Here is a 17,700-nt window from a genome sequence, read left to right on the forward strand (position 1 = left end):
AAATGGAAAACCAGTAAGTGGAGTATTTCTCTGATAAAGTGGAGAACATTAGATTCTCCTCCCCGGGTGTGTTGTGTCCATCTCTCCGGGCTGAACGCTGTCTTTTCCCTTGAGACCCTAGCAGACATTGTTTCACACATGAAATCCTCATCTTGCTCCTTAGACATTATCCTGTTTATCTCTTTCTTTAAACAGGCTTTTGTCCAACCTCTCCTGAAAAAATCTATCTCTAAATCTCCAAACTGCCATTTTGCTATACTTTATTTATAACGCACCTTTTAAAACCAAGGTTACAAAGTGCCTAACTAACTTGCCTACTAACCCTAACTGGCTCTTACAGTCTTACTTACCTGACTCCCTGCTGCTGTTCCCACCTGGACGTGAATTACGACTGCTGCCCTTGTTTCTGTGGATTTAGCGCTGATCTGAGAGAGAGACCCTAGCCCGAGACCGCTGAGCCACCAGGACGCACACGAATAGTGTGAAAAATAGTGAATAGTGGAAAAATGTATGAACAAACTTTAAGTCTATGTGAAGTTACACTACAGACATCAACAGTTTGGGAGATGAGAAAAATGGGATTAAAAAGTAAATTAATGTAAAATAATGATAAATTCACCATTTATTAAGGACGGTTATTATAAAGTGTAACTGACATTTGATATAAGGCGGAGCCCGAGGACTTGCCACATCAGTGTCATCTTTTAAATCTCTTCTCAGGGTGAAGGGGAAGTTTAAAGGTACTCACCCTGGGAGGGGGGGCAGGATCCAGGTTCAGATTTGACTGACTCAGCTGATTGGGTGGGAGCTTGTTTGGAGGCTCCGCCTCCTCAAAACTCTCTGACCACTCAGCTACAGGAAGGGAGGAGCATCAACATTAAGAAATGTGTCAGGCGGCAGAGTCAGGGGGAGGGGCTTCTTTAAAGGACGGACCAATAAAAGACTTTTCAGGAAGTGGAAGTATGACGTCATAAGGAGAGCGGTTGACCAATCAACGAACACTCAGTCAGTCTCTCTCTTCTCGCTCGTCTTCTTCCACCATGTTTTTTCTTCATCATATAAAAACATCTTGGAAGAAGACAGGAAGAGAGAGAGAGAGAGAGAGAGAGAGAGAGCGAGAGAGACAGAGAGAGAGAGAGAGAGAGAGACAGGGGAGAGAGAGAGAGAGAGAGACAGAGAGAGAGAGAGAGAGAGAGACAGGGGAGAGAGAGAGAGAGAGAGACAGAGAGAGAGAGAGAGAGAGAGACAGGGGAGAGAGAGAGAGAGACAGAGAGACAGAGAGAGACAGAGACAGAGAGAGAGAGAGAGAGACAGAGAGACAGAGAGACAGAGACAGAGAGAGAGAGAGAGAGAGAGAGAGACAGAGAGAGAGAGAGAGAGAGAGACAGAGAGACAGAGAGAGACAGAGACAGAGAGAGAGAGAGAGAGAGACAGAGACAGAGAGAGAGAGAGAGAGAGAGAGAGAGACAGAGAGAGAGAGAGAGAGAGACAGAGAGAGAGAGACACTAACCGTTAGAAGAGGAGAGCGAGGGAACGACGAAGGCGATCTCTGTCAGAGCATCGGCGAAGTACAGGACGAACCTCTCTCCGTTGAACACGCCCCCTCCACTGTCGCCCAGGGCAACAGAGGCTTCTGAGGGACAGAACCAGGACCAATCAGTTTCCAGAGAGACTGTGACATCATAATGGCAGGTGAGGTGAAAGGTCTATAAATTTACCGTGCCCGAGCAGTCATGTTTCCATGACAACAGTAAAGAAGACCGGCGACCATGTGACCAACGACCCTCTGCTGATCAAAGGGCTTTTAGTGTAAACGTCATTATAATGACACTTCAACACGGAGGGGCGGGGCTTAGCAGGTTCCCACCAAACCAGTTCATGCTGCATTCAGGTCATATGGAAAAGCTGGGAGAAATGAGCTTCCTATTAAAAAACACTGTTCACCTTTCAACTGGAAATACAACTACAAATCCTGACATCACCAACAAGAAAATACCTGGAGTCAGATGGGGAATATTTATTTCATATATATATATATATATATATATATACATACATATATATATATACCCTTTATATATATACATATATATATATATATATATATATATAAGTTTATATAATATATATATATATATATACATACATATATATATATACCCTTTATATATATACATATATATATATATATATATATATATATACATTATATAAACTTTCGGGGACAATATGGATTCACCCCGACCGTTGCAGATCCTCCATGTGAACAAGATAACTTTTGTATGAAGTTTTGATGATAATTATTAATAAAATAGTTCATTTGTTATTGAGTTAATTTATTATTGAGTGTTAAAAAAATAGTTACAGTACATACCCTTTATGTCCCCTTTATGATATAATCCCTAGAGGATTATATCCATTCATTTTGTTGTGTTTAGGAGTAATAATTAGATAATTAACTGGTTAACTTTATTAATTTGTGATATAAAAATAGTTACGGACAAACACAGGAATCTCTGTTAACCTTAAATAGAGAAGAAAACGGGTCTGAGAATAAAACCTCTTTTTACATTCTGATGAAGGCTTTTACCGGTCGAAACATAATTTATTTTATTAGTCAGCAGACTAACTTTCTAACCCTGAAATCTATAAATAGAGACTGACAGCATGGCTAGTCAGTTAGCTGGACTGTCAGTAACAGACAGCTGTGTAGATCTGCTGTCTGTGAGCAGAGCGCTAACCACTGCTAACACATTCTGATAGCAGCTAGCTAGCACCATGTTTAGGTTTGTTTGAAGCCATTTAAGCTACAACATTCAAATATTTTCAGCTAAAGTTGAACGTCGGCTGGGCAATAAATCAAAATGTATTAAATCTAAATTATTAAATAAATCTAAATTAACGATAAAAAGCGAATACTAATTAAAATCTGTCACAAAATGAAACATATTATTGAATATTATTTACAAACAGTTTATATTACCAAGCATCAGTACAACCAACGTCAATCAAATTATTTAACATGATTTTGCACGTCAGTAGATCCCTAACCCTAAATATCAATATCAAAATAATTATATTAATATCGCCCAGCTGTAGTTGAATGGAATCTCTCTGGAGCGGTTTGTCGACCAATCAGAGCCGAGAACACTGACCTGGCCTCCCGCTGAGGTAGCTGTTGTTATTGTCATCGTTGTTGCTGTTGTTGTCGTTGTTGCTGTTGCTGTCATTGTTGTTGTCGTTGTTGACGTTGTTGCTGTTGCCGGTGTTGTGATTGACGGCCCAGCTGGTGCGGACGCTGCCCGTCCAACCAGGATGTCGACCGACTTCCACCAACCAGCCAAGAGACAGCAGGAAGTCCAGGAAGAGAGGCTGAACACTGGAGCTGCAGTCCACATTCCTCAGGATCTACACAGACAGACAGGTGAGAGAGACAGACAGACAGACAGACAGGTTAGAGAGACAGACAGACAGGTTAGAGAGACAGACAGACAGACAGACAGACAGGTTAGAGAGACAGACAGACAGGTTATACAGACAGACAGACAGACAGACAGACAGGTGGACAGTAACCTCAGCAGCTGTCTTCTGCCCAGCTCTCATGTAGAAGACGAAGGCGGTGTCGCAGGTTCTGGACGGCAGCCGGTCCAAACTGCTCAGATCTTCACTGAAACCTGGAAGAGACGAGTCCAACACTACCAGCTGGGCAGGGACACAGCTGAGACCTGGTTCCTACAGGCAGACAGACAGACAGACAGACAGACAGACAGACAGACAGACAGACAGGTTAGAGAGACAGACAGACAGACAGACAGACAGACAGACAGACAGACAGACAGACAGACAGACAGCTGTGTGACAACTGGTAGCTGGTTCATAAACACAAAATACAAAATGCTGCCGCCAGAATATTAACCAGAACTACAAAATTTGATCACATGACACCCTGACCTCCCTTCATTGGCTCCCAATTCAAGCCAGGTCAGACTTTAAAGCTGCACTAAGCGATTTTCCGACCACTAGAGGGTGACAGAAACCGCAACACATTTGTAAATAAAGCACAGTAAAGCTGCTGGACTACAGAGGCCCTTAAGGACAAACTTAGGAAAGCCCCATGGATAAAGGCTAACAGCTAAGCTAACCGTACCTACAGAGAAGTGTCAGTTACCAGTCTCACTTTGACTGATCTTTCTCCTGCTGAAGGTCACATGACCCACAATGACAAGTGAAGAGGCAGGTAGCAAGTTTACTAGTTTAACAAGTTCACTAGTTTATCAAATTCACTCGTTTAACAAGTTCACTAGTTTAACAAGTTTACAAGTTTAACAAGTTTACTAGTTTAACAAGTTCACTAGGTTAACAAGTTTACTCGCTCGCTTCATTGATTCCTCCATTGCAAGTTTTTTTCAGGAATGGGAGGGGGAGAGCGCCGCTTTTAAACAGCGAGGGAGGAGATGAGCTAGTTTAAAAAAAATGAAAAACTGCTGAATGGAGCGGGAGGAGCTTCGTTCAGGAGCACAATTTGACAACAAGCTTTAGAAAAGAGGTGAAAACACATACTCATTTCACCTAGGACGATTTACACTGTCCTTCCTCTTTCACACCTCTCAATATCCTCTTTTGAATTCCATGCTGTTTCTGTATCTCTACCTATCAAGCTCCACATTGCGGTGATCTACCGCCCCCCATCTCATCCTCCACCTCCCACTCAACATCCACTCACACTGTCACCACTAACCCAACCTGAAAACTCTCTCACCTGCCTCGCTCTCTTCTGCTGTCCTGTCCTCGCTTCCTCAGCTGAGCAGTTTTCTCTCCTGTCCACTGAGGAGGCCTCTACTACTCTCTCTCCTTCTCTACTCTTCTCTCCTCTCTTTCCTCCTCTAGTCCTCTCTCCTCTCTCTCCCCCTCCTCTCCTCTCTCTCCATCATCCGGACACTAACAGTTCTATTCCCTATGCCAAACCTCTCTCCCCACCTCTGTCTCTGGTCTTCCTTCCTTCTCTCCTCTCTCCAGAAGATGTCCTCACACTCCTCAGGTCTAACAGAGCCTCCACCTGCCCCTCCATCCTCTCCCTTCCACTCTTCTCCAAACCATCTGGACCGACATCACTCCCTTCCTCACTGCCCTTATCAATTCTTCCCTGTCTTCAGGTCTTGTTCCCGATGCTCTACAGACTGCCAGAGTCAAGAGATCTCTTCTCTCCTTTCTATCCAAAACCCTGGAGTGAGCAGTTTCCAATCAACTCTGTCTCTCTCTCTCTCTCTCTCTCTCTCTCTCCTTGTCTCTCTCTATCTATCTCTCTCTCTCACTCTCCCTCCCTGTCTCTCTCTCTCTCTCTCTCTCTCTCTCTCTCTCTCACACTTCAATCCAGTTTCCAGGCTTCTCTCTCTACCAGTCTGCTCTCCTTGCTGTCAGGAGTCTCCACTCTGCCAGGTCTCATGGAGAGGATCTCTGTCCAGACCATGTACACTTAACACCGGAGTTCCTCAGGGTTCAGTCTTGGGGCCCCTGCTGTTCCCTCTGTACACTAAATCCCTCGGTCATGTGATCTCCTCTCACGGCTTTTATCTCTGCTCTGCTGATGACACTCAGCTCTGCCTCTCCTCCCCCTCAGAAACACAAACTGATGGAGCGTCTCCGCATGTCTTAAAGACATCTGTGCTTGGATGTCTGTTCTCCACCTCAAGCTCCATCTTGACAAGGTTTGACTACTGTTTGACTACTCTCTCTCTTTATAGTATCATAACACTCTTCTTCTGTTCTCTCTCTTTATAGTATCATATGTAGCGATACCAGGAGACATTTGCAGAAAGCCCACAACCTTTCTGTTGCTTTCTTGAATCAACACCAAATGGCCTATCACAACAAGTGGCCATAAAGGTGTCGAATTGACACAGTCCATGGCTCAAGGAGTTGAGTCTATGCCAGCCAGAGATGTCTCCACCGGACAGCTCAGGAAATTAACGACAGGATACCAACCCGGCGAAGAGCTTTGAAACCCTCACACATTCCACAATTAACGACCTTTATCTTTCAGCCATCAGGAGGAGAAGGACTCAAGAACTCAGGAATACTAATGAACTATACAATCACACATCCATACTTCGCACACATCTGAATATAGGGAATCACCCTTCTTTCTTCATTTGGAGTACCAGACGGTTCTGGTTAATCAGAAGGGACAGTCACCATTGGGTGAGAACGGGAATACACACCGTGTCAATATGAAGGAACCAATGACTGCTGTTGACACTATCCAGAGTCTCATCACTACCCCCTCTCTGAATCAGGACAGTCATAAATCTCTTCCCTTTTCACATTCCTTTAAAACCTACTTTCAACTAAATTTTCTCAATGTCTTTAATGAAACTATTTTGTAGTTTGAAGTATACTAGATGTATTAACTATAGGCCCATATATATGTTGAAGATGTTCAATAGCTAAAGTTACATGCATAGACCATGATGTGTTAAATGATTGAAGTGTATCAGATATTCGTCCAGAGACACTCTCCTATTTCCATGGTCCTACACTGCCACCTTGTGGTCATTTATAGCAACGACATGTCAGTATAAAATGTCAGTGCGTCCGAATGTATTAAATGATTAAATAGTTTTTTTTTATATTGATCACGCAGTTAGAAACACAAGTTACATATATGAGTTAACTTGGTGAAGACTTTATAGCCACAGATTGTATCAGGAAGGTTTATTTGATGTCCTTATATTGATGTGCTAGCTATATAAGTTTGAATGTAAGTTGACAGGTTTTTATTATTTCGATCAATTGACAACAGTAATTGGTGGAGATGTAAAATACCGACGTATTATTTTAAAAGAAATCTTTATTAAGATCACTTAGTAAGATCCCAAAATAAAATAGACTAGAGGAATGATTCCTCTTGCATTCCTTTCCCCCCTCCCTCTCGGTTCGGGGTGAAATCTTCTCAAACAAAGAAATTAATTAGTAAACAGAAAAGGAGTGCGAAGTGTGATTTGCATGGCAAACCACGCCTGAGAATTCAAAGAGCTATAAAATGTTCTTATCTGGGTTTTCAGACAGTTCAACATTCCGCCCTCGCCAAGAAACCTGCTGAAGCCAAGACCAACAATTTAGCTACAATTCGACTTTAGCTGAAACTTAGAGTTTGAACCTGGAGTTAGAGACGTCTTCTCCAGATGAACTTAAGAATCGCTACAAGAAGTTTGAACCTCGTGTCTAATAGTTAAGAAGTTATCAACATCGCCAGTGTTCCACATGCAGAGAGGCCTGTTGTCTACAGCTGTGAAAAGCCGGTAGCGCTGCTTGCCTCGACGTGACGATAACACATCAGAGACCAGCTGTTCCAGCGTCTGCCGTTGCCAGGTAACCGGCCACGCCGAGTCCGTCTCTCCGAGCTCAGCGGGACCAGACAACCCGACCCGGCAGGACCTCCCAACTGAACAAAGTAGGTTCTGATTATCCACGTCTTTACTGCTGAGAGTTGATGCAAAAGTTTAGATTCAAATTACTTAAATAGATCAGGAAAAGTTAGGCTGTTATAGTCTAGTTGCCCCATAGCTTTCCGCCTCGTTTCTCTGGTTGATTGATCCATACATACCTCCATTTACTGCTGCCAATTTTTATTCCCACATTTCATTATCATTTCCCTTTCATTCTTATTTTGTTTCATTGCATTTCATGTCTATTTTTAGTCTATAGTTTCCGTGCTTCATTCTGGTGATCAATATACGTGCCTTACATTGCTTATCTCATTGAATTTGTTATGCTTGAATAGTTAAATAAATATTCCCATTTATTACAGAGAAGTTGTTATGTGTTTCCTTACTTGCAGAGTAAAGTAATCCCTGTATTGATCTTTAGACTGATGACTGATTAGTACAAGTAAAGGTCCTTCATCTAGGAAGGTGGTGCCCCTTACCAGTGTAAATTGATATTTTTTATCAAAGTTTCATATTTTCATACCTTTACTAAATTCTAGATTTGATAATTTCGACTCTACACGCTACACATAACACTCTTCTTGTATTCTCTCTCTTTATAGTATCATAAGGGCCGATTCACATGCAGCGCTCTAAAACACTTGGAAAACGCGAGGGGCGCTGCTTGCATCCTTTTCTCAAGTGCGCTTGGACGGTTGCACTATGGGTGCGCCTGGCACTGCCAAGCAACCAAAGCCAACCAGGACTTCACACAAAGTTTGACATAAGATATAAGACACTTTATTGTCATTGTAGTCATACAACGAAGTTTGACAGCACTCATAAAAAAGCAGCATGGGTAAAAAGGATGAAGTAAAAACTGTACAAAACAAATAGTTAAATAGTGAATAATAAAATATTTTAAAATTTCATAGTGTAATAATAACAATAATAATAATAATAATAATACTGTAAAGTGCAGAGAGGTAGCTTGAAAGTGCTAGATAGTCCATAGCAGCAGTGGGAGAAGGCTGTTTAAAAACAGTCTTTAGCAGCCTTGTGGGTTAGGGGGAGGTGGGGCGGTGGTGGTTGGCAGGGGGGTGAGGGATTGCCCCGTACCGCTTGCCAGACGATAAGGGGACAAACAGACAGTGACCAGGGTGGGTTGTGTCCATGATAATACTGCTAGCCTTCTTCTTCAGTCGGCTAGCATAAACGGTGTCCAGGTTTCGGAGCTTGGTTCTGATAATGCGCTGGGCCGCTTTTACCACGCGGCGTAAGTCCCTCCGATCCGCGGCCGTGCAGCTGGCGTACCATACAGTCGCACAGTGGGAGAGGATGCTCTCCATGGAGCTGTGGTAAAAGTTGACCAGGAGTTGTAGAGGAAGTTGGGCCTGTTTCAGCTTCCTGAGGAAAAACAGCCTCTATTGGGCTTGTTAGTAGTTATCTAAAATAATGGCTTACCATCGCAGTAAAACTGTCGTAGTAGCTTTACTTCTTGATCTACATATGGAGCTCTTGTATTTTTGATGCATTCATGGCAAGAATTTTTTCTTGCCATGAATGCATCAAAAATACAAGAGTACGGAAATATCACGTAGATCCTCGACCTTCGTTTGGATGGTGAGTGATTCAAGGCTTATTTCAGGCTTTCGGGCTGTGTGACATGCGGTGCGCTTGCGATGTTCCAAAAAGTTGAGATATTTTTATCTCAGTGTGCTGTGGTTGCGGTTGAGAAAAAGGTGCGTCGCAACCGCATCGTTCTTGTGTTTCAAACATTGAAAATAATGGATTTGAGCACGCAAAGACGTGGCATGTGAACCGGTCCTAACACTCCTCTTCTGTTCTTTCTCTTTATAGTATTGCAGCAACCCTGTTTAAATATGTGATGTGATTATGTTTACTGTCAGTTATGCCAGTTATGGGAGATGTTTATTAGCGAGTTTGTATCTCTCACCTGCTGTCTGCTAATCACCTGTGTTAGGGTGTGGAGTGTTCCTGTTGGTTAGAGGCAGGGAGAGGCGGGTCAAGGAAGTAGGTTTTGGGGTCTTGTTGTTGTTGTTGAGTCTCTCTCTCTGCGGCGGAAAAAGCTAGGTTGTCTGGGAGAGCTTTTGTACGGCGTGGTTGCGGCCGACAGTAGCCAAAGTTTAGCCAAATAAATGCACTGAATTGCAAGATAATAATTTCTCCTGATTATTCGACGTATTGGTCCTTGACGGGACGCTACAGTGTCATAACTCTCCTCTTCTGTTCTCTCTCTTTATAGTATCATAACTCTCCTCTTCTGTTCTCTCTCTTTATAGTATCATAACACTCCTTCTCTATTATCTCCTCCAGGGGCGTCGTAGTGGGGGGAAAACTGGGACTGACTACCCAGGGCCCCAATGCAGGGAGGGCCCTCAAAAAGCCTGGAATGAAAAGTTTGTTTTTGTTTGCAATTTTTTATTTCTAAGTAATTAGTGTCATAACTAAATTAAAATTGGCTGAATAAATCGGTTGAGAGACTGAACTTTGTAACAAAAAAAAAAATAGTGGCTCTCTGAGGCCCCTCTCACCCCTTACAAAAGGCGCAAAATGGTTTAGTCCGCCCCTGCACTAGGATTCGTCTCTAAACGCAGCTAATCGAGCCGAGTGACTGCTGATGCTGGAGCACCAATATGCACTGTGATAGTCATGTCTTTCCCCAAGAAAGGGGAATCAGGGTACCAAAAAAGAAAAGAAAGAAAGGAAAAAGAAAGAAAGCAAACTGAGGGAAAACAACTGCTAACTAATTTCTTTCAAAAGAAAGGTGAGCACAACTAACACAGTTTAAGAATGGTTTAAGCTAATATCAGCAGTTGTTTAGATTGAAGGCAGTCAGCCAGGAATCTAGCTTGGAGCATATTTGCATTGTATAACATAAATTAATCAGTATCATAAATGAATCCGCATCATAGCTACAATGTCATATGACATTATATCTATCAACATTACCTAGCACAGCTTAACATCATGAAACACATGGCCCTCAGTTTCAGAAACAGCCACCGAGAGTGGAGCAGCGGCAGCTCCCTCATCTGTTACCGAGCAGGTGAGACAAGGTGAGCTCATGAAGTGGAGCGAAAAGTTATTACAGGCAATCATTTGACATTGAGGTGTCGCGGACCTCGCGGTAAAGACAGTTCAACTTTGGAGCAATATTTAGCCCTTACCCAGTAAGCTAGCATGACATGTTTGGTATCAACAGATTAATTCTCAAGATTCATATGATACCACTGGCTTTGCGCTAGCTTAAAAGCTGAACCAACGGCCTTCAAAAGACAGTAATGTTAATGCCAGATGATCCACCATCATTTTCAGAGGGTTAAAAGTAGGCCAAGTAAACCAAGAACTGAGGAGGAGAATAATTCCAATTTTAAGATCATGGTGATCAATGAGGCAGAGTCTAATTAAAATATAACCTATGGTTCTATTTTTCACTTTTAGATGGTTAAATTATGTTAGAAATAGGCCTACCAGTAGGCTGCAGTTTAATTTTTGTGGTGAGATTTCAAACTGTGCAGACTTAAGCACATATCACAGATTATTATTACTTGTTTAAATGTGGTATGAACAGTTCATTAGTGACTACCCTAATAACCACTACAGATTCATGTGTACAGTTGTTGGCTCAATTATTTGTAAAAAAAAAAATGTCAAAAGATGCATGAGAGACATGGATCAACAGAGGAAGGGGGCCCACAGAGACTGCTTATGTATAGGGCCCAGAATTTTGTGCTACACCCCTGGTCTCCTCCTCTTTACTCTTTACCCTCTTTACCTTCAGTGCCTCTGGAGACAGGAGGCCAAAGTGTGAGAGGAAGAGTCTTGTGGTCTGGAAGTCCTGGACCGGAGCAGGAGGTCTGCAGTCTGCAGGTCGGACCAGCCGGCTGCTCCTCTCCAGCTTCTCCTCGAACTCCACCTGCCTCTTCATCACTCCTTCCAGACGCTGCAGCTTCTCCTCCACCTGATGGAGGAGGAGCCGATGTTTACCCCCACTAACATCTACCAATATTTAATCTGTCGACTGCTAACCTGGTGACATAATCCAGTCATTTATTACCTTACATTGACTACTAACCTTCTGTTTTGACATGGTATATTCCACACTTCCAAAATAAATCCAACTGGTCTTATGTATTTTACTAACATCCAGCTAGCCTTATCTATTCTGCCAAAATCTATCCTTGTATATCCAACCAGCCTTATCTTCTCTAGTAATATCTATATGAATGAATGAATGAATTTTTAATTTTCGTGTCATACCATATAAATGGCCTATCCCACATGGGATAACATGACACACAATCACAACAACATATAAAACACAGACTTCCAGGTCACTCAACATAACAGCACAAACTAAGACAGCTGATATAATACAAAGCAACTAATTATACAACATGACATTTTCTGAGTGTCCATGCTTTATCTAAATATTCCACAAAAGCAAATGTTTCCACCTCACACTATTTTTTCATGATTTCCGAGTCTTCCATCGATAAATAATCCAGATTTTCTCTGTTGCTCTTATTAAACAATTTTAAATTTCATTTAACCAACATAAAGACATGTTCATCAGTGCCAACATAACGTCCCGTTTCCAAATGTAAAGACAATATTCCAGACCTGATCTGGAGCATAGGGATCTCTTCCTCCTGGGCAGATTATATTTCACATAGTTTTCAGTACTGAACTCATTTTTAATCAAACCATAAGTCCTGAGTTTTGGTTTACTCCATATCTCCATAGCCCATTTATCTTTAAACTGCTGAGAAACAGCATCTTTAATCATAATAGTGTTAACTCTTTCCTTCAGGCTGTACGTTTCTTCACAGCCTGCTCTCTGAAATAAGGTGTGATGCTCTGCCCAGTGCTGCCCATCTGTATGTCCCACATGAGAAGCCCTCTACAGTCTGTCATCACTCATGTTCAATAGTCTAATGTCCTGCAATGGCTTCCTGTGGCAAACTCCCAAAATATATCTGATGGCTCTGTTATGAACCTGTTCGCATCCATGAGCTTCATAACCCCAAACCCCAGCAGCCAGTCCGACACAGGGCAGACAGGCTTGATAGAGCTCGTGTAAGTGGAATAACTCATAATCTTCTATAGTTTTTGTCTTGCCTAGATAACTGCCCCTAAAGCCCTACCAGCTGATTCATAGAGCAACACAGTCCTTTTAACAAAGTTCATGTGTCCATCAAGGTAGAAACCAAGGTATTTATAAGAACTTGTATCAATCAAATGTTTATCCCCAAAACTAAATTGAAACTTAGTTATGGGCTGTGATGGAGATCTAAAATGCATTATTTGGGACTTCTTATCATTTATTGCATGCATTTTGCACTGGTTTTTAATATTTGTATACTTCAATGTCTAGTGTATGTTATGTGTTAGTGTTGTGTGTTTGTATTTTGTGCGGATTGTATATTTGTATGTTTTGAATTGTAACCTGCCAAGGGACTGCAGATGAAAATGAGCTCTAAGCTAAATCTGGTACAATACATCAAATGGTAACATTTACTAAATAAAGAATATTGAGAGTCGCCACTTTTTAGATCATTAATTAGCAACTTATATATCCATCCAGTTTTATAGTAATATCTATACTTATAAATCCAGCTTGTCTTATCTATACTTCAGCTAGTGTTATTGTAGTAAAATCTACACTTATATCTAGACAGTTTCTTACCTCCTTAGTAACTATCTCATGCAGATCTGGGATGCTCAGATCCGCTTTAACAAAAGGAATCTTGTCGACGTTGTCAGGAAATGGTTGATGTTTGACACTAAACCGTATCCCAGCATCCTCCTGGGCAACAGGACGGCATTCTGGGACAAAGACTTGCTGCAGGACGATGGAGAGAGGGAGAAGGGTTTGATCCATTCTGTCTTCATAAGGTTTCAACAGAAAACACTGATCTGATGTTTCCCTCTAAAACAGATCTATTGGAATGAATGAACAACTGAATTTACTACTATAGTAATGAAGTAAAGTACTATAGTAAAGTACTGTTACTAAACTAAAGTCCTGAATACAGACAACTCAGTTCAAACTGTCCTCATACAGCAGTTTGGTTTGTTACCGGAAACCATGAAGCAAACTGTAACAATAACAACAGATAAAATCAATCCCACTGGCAGAGAGTCTTCTCTTCAGTACCATATAAGTATGTGTGTGTGTGTGTGTGTGTGTGTGTGTGTGTGTGTGTGTGTCACCTGACTGGCTGCTCTCCCCTCTCTGTCCTGCTGGTGGAGCTGCAGACTCCAGACGTTTCTCCCAGACAAACCTCTGATCAGCAGGGTGAGAGACGGACAGGGGGCTGCACACACACACACACACACACACATATTAATACTAACCATTCATGTCTGACAACAATCCAATTCCAATGAGTTGCCATGGTGACTGTTGATTGACAGCTGTGTGGTAACTAGGTAACAGGCTCTCTCCAACACAACACACACAGAACAGAGTAAAATAGAAAGGAGCAGAGTAGACCAGGAAAATAGAGTAGAAGACAAGGAAGTAGAGTAGAATATAAGAAAAGAGAAGAAAGAGGAGTAGAAGAGAAGAAAGGAGAGAAGAATGAACTAGAGGCGACTAAGTCTGAACAGACTAACTGAACCTCGGTTAGGATTAGCAGAACCCGTCCTGAACACAAAGTTAAACACAACAAGTTAAGTTTTGGTCCCATGTTTCATGAGCTGAAATAAAAGATTCCAATTTGTTTACATCCAAGTGTCTTTAAGATGATCTGTCCACCTGACAGGTAACAGCATGCTCAGTAAACAGGTGAGCCGGGTGCTGAAGGTAAGAAAATAAAACACTAAGCCTCAGATGTCTGTTGATTAGAGGAAAGTCCAGCTGAATGTTGATTTGTCGACCATAAGAAACCTTTAACTTCATTTGAACCAGCCTCACACCGGCCCAGGTTCTACATCCAGACACATGATGAAGAAGTTCTGCTCAAACATTCAAATCAGTGTTCCTGGACGGTCAGAGCAGCGGCCATTTTGATGTGAACCGTTGTACTAGCTTCTGTATAAAGTGACTTACAGCAAGTCACTGAGCTGAGAGGTTTTACAGCAAGAACCAGAACAGTGGAAACTGACATTCAGCTGAATGAAGTTTCCCTCTGCCTCCAGCAGGTGGAGCAGCTCCACCTGCTGGAGGCAGAGGGAAACTTATCAGTCGGTCAACAGGTTTGACATCTGGACAGTTAGAAGTGTTTATAGTTGAGTTAATCTGTTTCAGCTGATGTCCGTTAGCTGTTTGAAATTAGCGAATGCTTACTTTTCTTCTCCACTAAAGGTAGGCTAAGCTATGTTAGTTTATAGCATTTAAGGAGCTATATTAAGTTGATGATGCTTACCAGCTGGTTTGCTAACATGCTAATGTTGACTAGAAGAGCTAGAGAGAGAAGTACAGTCTGCCATCCCAGCAACACTTCTTCCTGCCTTCGTCACTTCCGGTGACTTGTTTGATCGTGTTGCTTGAATGAGAGAGCCGTTTGCTGTCTGCTGTATTGAAAAAGTTTGTAAAAGTTTCTGAGAAAGAATTTCTGTTTAATAATCGTCCAGTTGATTTTCGATTCCACGACGCGGTTAGCCTGAGTTGCTGGGACCGCAACTTTATATCCTGGGATCTTGTTTGGTGCTGCTAGCTAGCATCACTGCTTCAAGCTAGGCAGGCTAACAGCTTGTACGCAGACCACGACGCGGTTAGCCCCTGAGGCTAGGACCGCGGACTTGTCCCGGGCTGCTGGCTATTTATACAAAACTCTGCTGCTTGTTGTTGATTACATCTGCCCTGCTACCTGTCCTGGCTGGAACTACGTGGTGCAGCGTTAACCCACGCAACCATGACACCCAAACCGAAAGGAGAGGACTGCGTCAGTCTATCACAGGTGCGAGATCTTTTAAAGCAACAACAAGATGTCTACATGCAGTTGCTAACGCAGCAAGAAAGCAACTTCAAGGGCTTCCTCCAAATCTTGGTCGATTCCACTAACAAAAGAATGGACGATATGATTAAAGAGGACCAGGACCTAAAGATCAGTTTGCAGTTCTCCCAAAAGGAAGTGGAAGACCTGAAAGAGACTTGCAAGGAGTTGACTATAAAGTGCAAAGACGCACGCACAGACATCAATACTGTGTGTGAATCAGTCTTATCAATGAATGAGAAAGCAGACTACCTAGAGGGTCAATCCAAACGGAATAATATAATTGTAGATGGCATTCCTGAGTCCCCCCGTGAGAGCTGGGAGGAATCCGAGGACAAGGTCCGAGAGATGCTCGCTGTAAAGCTACAGATGGATGAAAAGAGGATCGAGGTGGAGCCTGCCCACAGGACGGGAACCAACTCAGGTGACAGACCCAGGCAGATAGTGGTGAAATTCCTACGATTCAAGGACAAGATGGCAGTTCTGGAAAGAGGCCATAAACTGAAAGGAACTAACATCTTCCTCAACGAGGACTATACTGAGGCCGTACGCAAGAGGCGAAAAGAACTCATCCCGGCCATGAAAGCTGAAAGAGGTAAAGCGAACATTGCGTACATCCGATACAACAGACTCATTGTCCACCCTCCTTCCCAAAAGACTGAGAGAGTGGAAAGAGCCAAGCCTATGGGTTCGTAACTCTGCACACGCACGCACACACACACACACACGCTTTTGCTCTGTTTGTTCTTTTCTATATCGTGTGTATTTGATCAATTTTGCTTTTTGCTGTGTTTGGTTTTTTTTCTATATCATGTCTGTATCTGATAAACGTCCCAGGAAAGGGCTAAAAATAGCCCATGTTAATATATGTAGCCTAAGAAATAAGGTTCAGGATATTAATAACTTGCTAACATCAGACAACATTCATATTCTGGCCATCTCAGAGACCCACTTAGATGACTCATTTGATGATGCTACAGTGGCAATACAGGGATATAACATTTATAGAAGGGACAGGGATACCTATGGGGGAGGAGTTGCAATATACATTCAAAGCCACATTCCTGTTAAGCTCAGAGAGGACTTAATGTCAAGTGCTGTTGAAGTGTTGTGGTTGCAGGTTCACCTGCCTCATTTAAAGCCTTTGCTGCTGGGATGCTGTTATAGGCCACCAAGTTCTGACAGTCAGTATCTAGATAATTTGTGTGAAATGCTTGATAGAGTATATGATGTGAATAGAGAGATTTATTTCCTGGGAGACCTGAACATAAATTTTCTTTCATCAGGCTGTCCGCTGAAAAAGAAACTTCTCACTGTAACCAATGCTTGTAATCTGGTTCAGGTCATTAATCAACCTACCAGGGTGTTCACTAACAGTACAGGAATCATATCATCCACGTGCATTGATCACATTTACACTAACGCTGGAGAACTTTGCTCCAAAGCTATATCTGTTCCCATTGGATTTAGCGATCATAATCTGGTAGCTATATCCAGGAAAGCCAAAGTTCCAAAGGCTGGGCCTAAAATAGTGTTTAAGAGATCATACAAGGGATTTTGCTGTGACTCGTATGTGGATGATGTTAAAAATATTTGTTGGTCTGAAGTGAGTAAAGAGAGGGTTTTATGGTGTACCCACTGGGATCACTTGGACTGGGAAAAGAAGAAGCCAAAGTCAAGAGAAGACTTGTGGCAAATCCTGCAAGAGGTTTGGAAGAATTTACCACTTGACTTGAAAACACAAAAGTTGACCAAAGTGAATTGTTTCAGTTTTGCTTTCTCAGGGAGGCCACACAAAATACTGAGTTGTTTTAAAAACACAAAGGGTTTTTGTTACTTCTCTCTGTATTGATGTTTCTTTGTGCTTACTTCAATGTTATATAGTGTTTTTTTCAAACAAGTAAACACTTACTGCTCAGGTAAATAGCATTAATTTGAATTTTTCAGAGCGGCCTAAGACTTCTCTACAGTACTGGATGTAGATGTAAATATATTTATATATATTTAGGTTAGGATTAGTGATACTGACTCTGTTCGTTGCCCAGCGGTTGCTCCAGCATGGCCAGGATCACAGAGTTGTCCAGAACAAAGTATCTAAACTTCCTCCTACTGTTGTCACTCAAACTGGTGCAACCAAACAGAGTGTCTTCATTCAGCAGGCTGCATGGGGAGGCGGGGCCACTGGGCGAAGGGAACGCCCCCAAAACCTGCATAATACTGAGTGAGAGATACACAGACAGACAGACAGACAGGTGATTTAATATTTAATAAGGTAGCAACTCCCTCAGAGCCTGAACCCGAGATCAGCT

The 17,700-nt window shown here is 42.3% G+C and overlaps 1 protein-coding gene across 1 annotated transcript in view; it reads right to left on the bottom strand.

Annotated features, from left to right (window-relative positions):
* ralgapb (Ral GTPase activating protein non-catalytic subunit beta) overlaps nt 1-17,700 on the bottom strand; it is a 94,361-nt gene that overhangs the window by 8,373 nt on the left and 68,288 nt on the right. The window contains exons 22-29 of the mRNA XM_078283724.1: nt 17,421-17,608; nt 13,665-13,768; nt 13,138-13,293; nt 11,224-11,409; nt 3,574-3,732; nt 3,156-3,408; nt 1,511-1,633; nt 749-852 (exon numbers count right to left, since the gene is read on the bottom strand). Of these exons, the coding sequence (XP_078139850.1) occupies nt 749-852; nt 1,511-1,633; nt 3,156-3,408; nt 3,574-3,732; nt 11,224-11,409; nt 13,138-13,293; nt 13,665-13,768; nt 17,421-17,608 (1,273 nt within the window). The remainder of the gene's footprint in view (nt 1-748; nt 853-1,510; nt 1,634-3,155; nt 3,409-3,573; nt 3,733-11,223; nt 11,410-13,137; nt 13,294-13,664; nt 13,769-17,420; nt 17,609-17,700) is intronic.

This window comes from Centroberyx gerrardi, chromosome 5 (genome assembly GCF_048128805.1).
Source record: "Centroberyx gerrardi isolate f3 chromosome 5, fCenGer3.hap1.cur.20231027, whole genome shotgun sequence".
NCBI lineage: Eukaryota > Metazoa > Chordata > Actinopteri > Beryciformes > Berycidae > Centroberyx > Centroberyx gerrardi.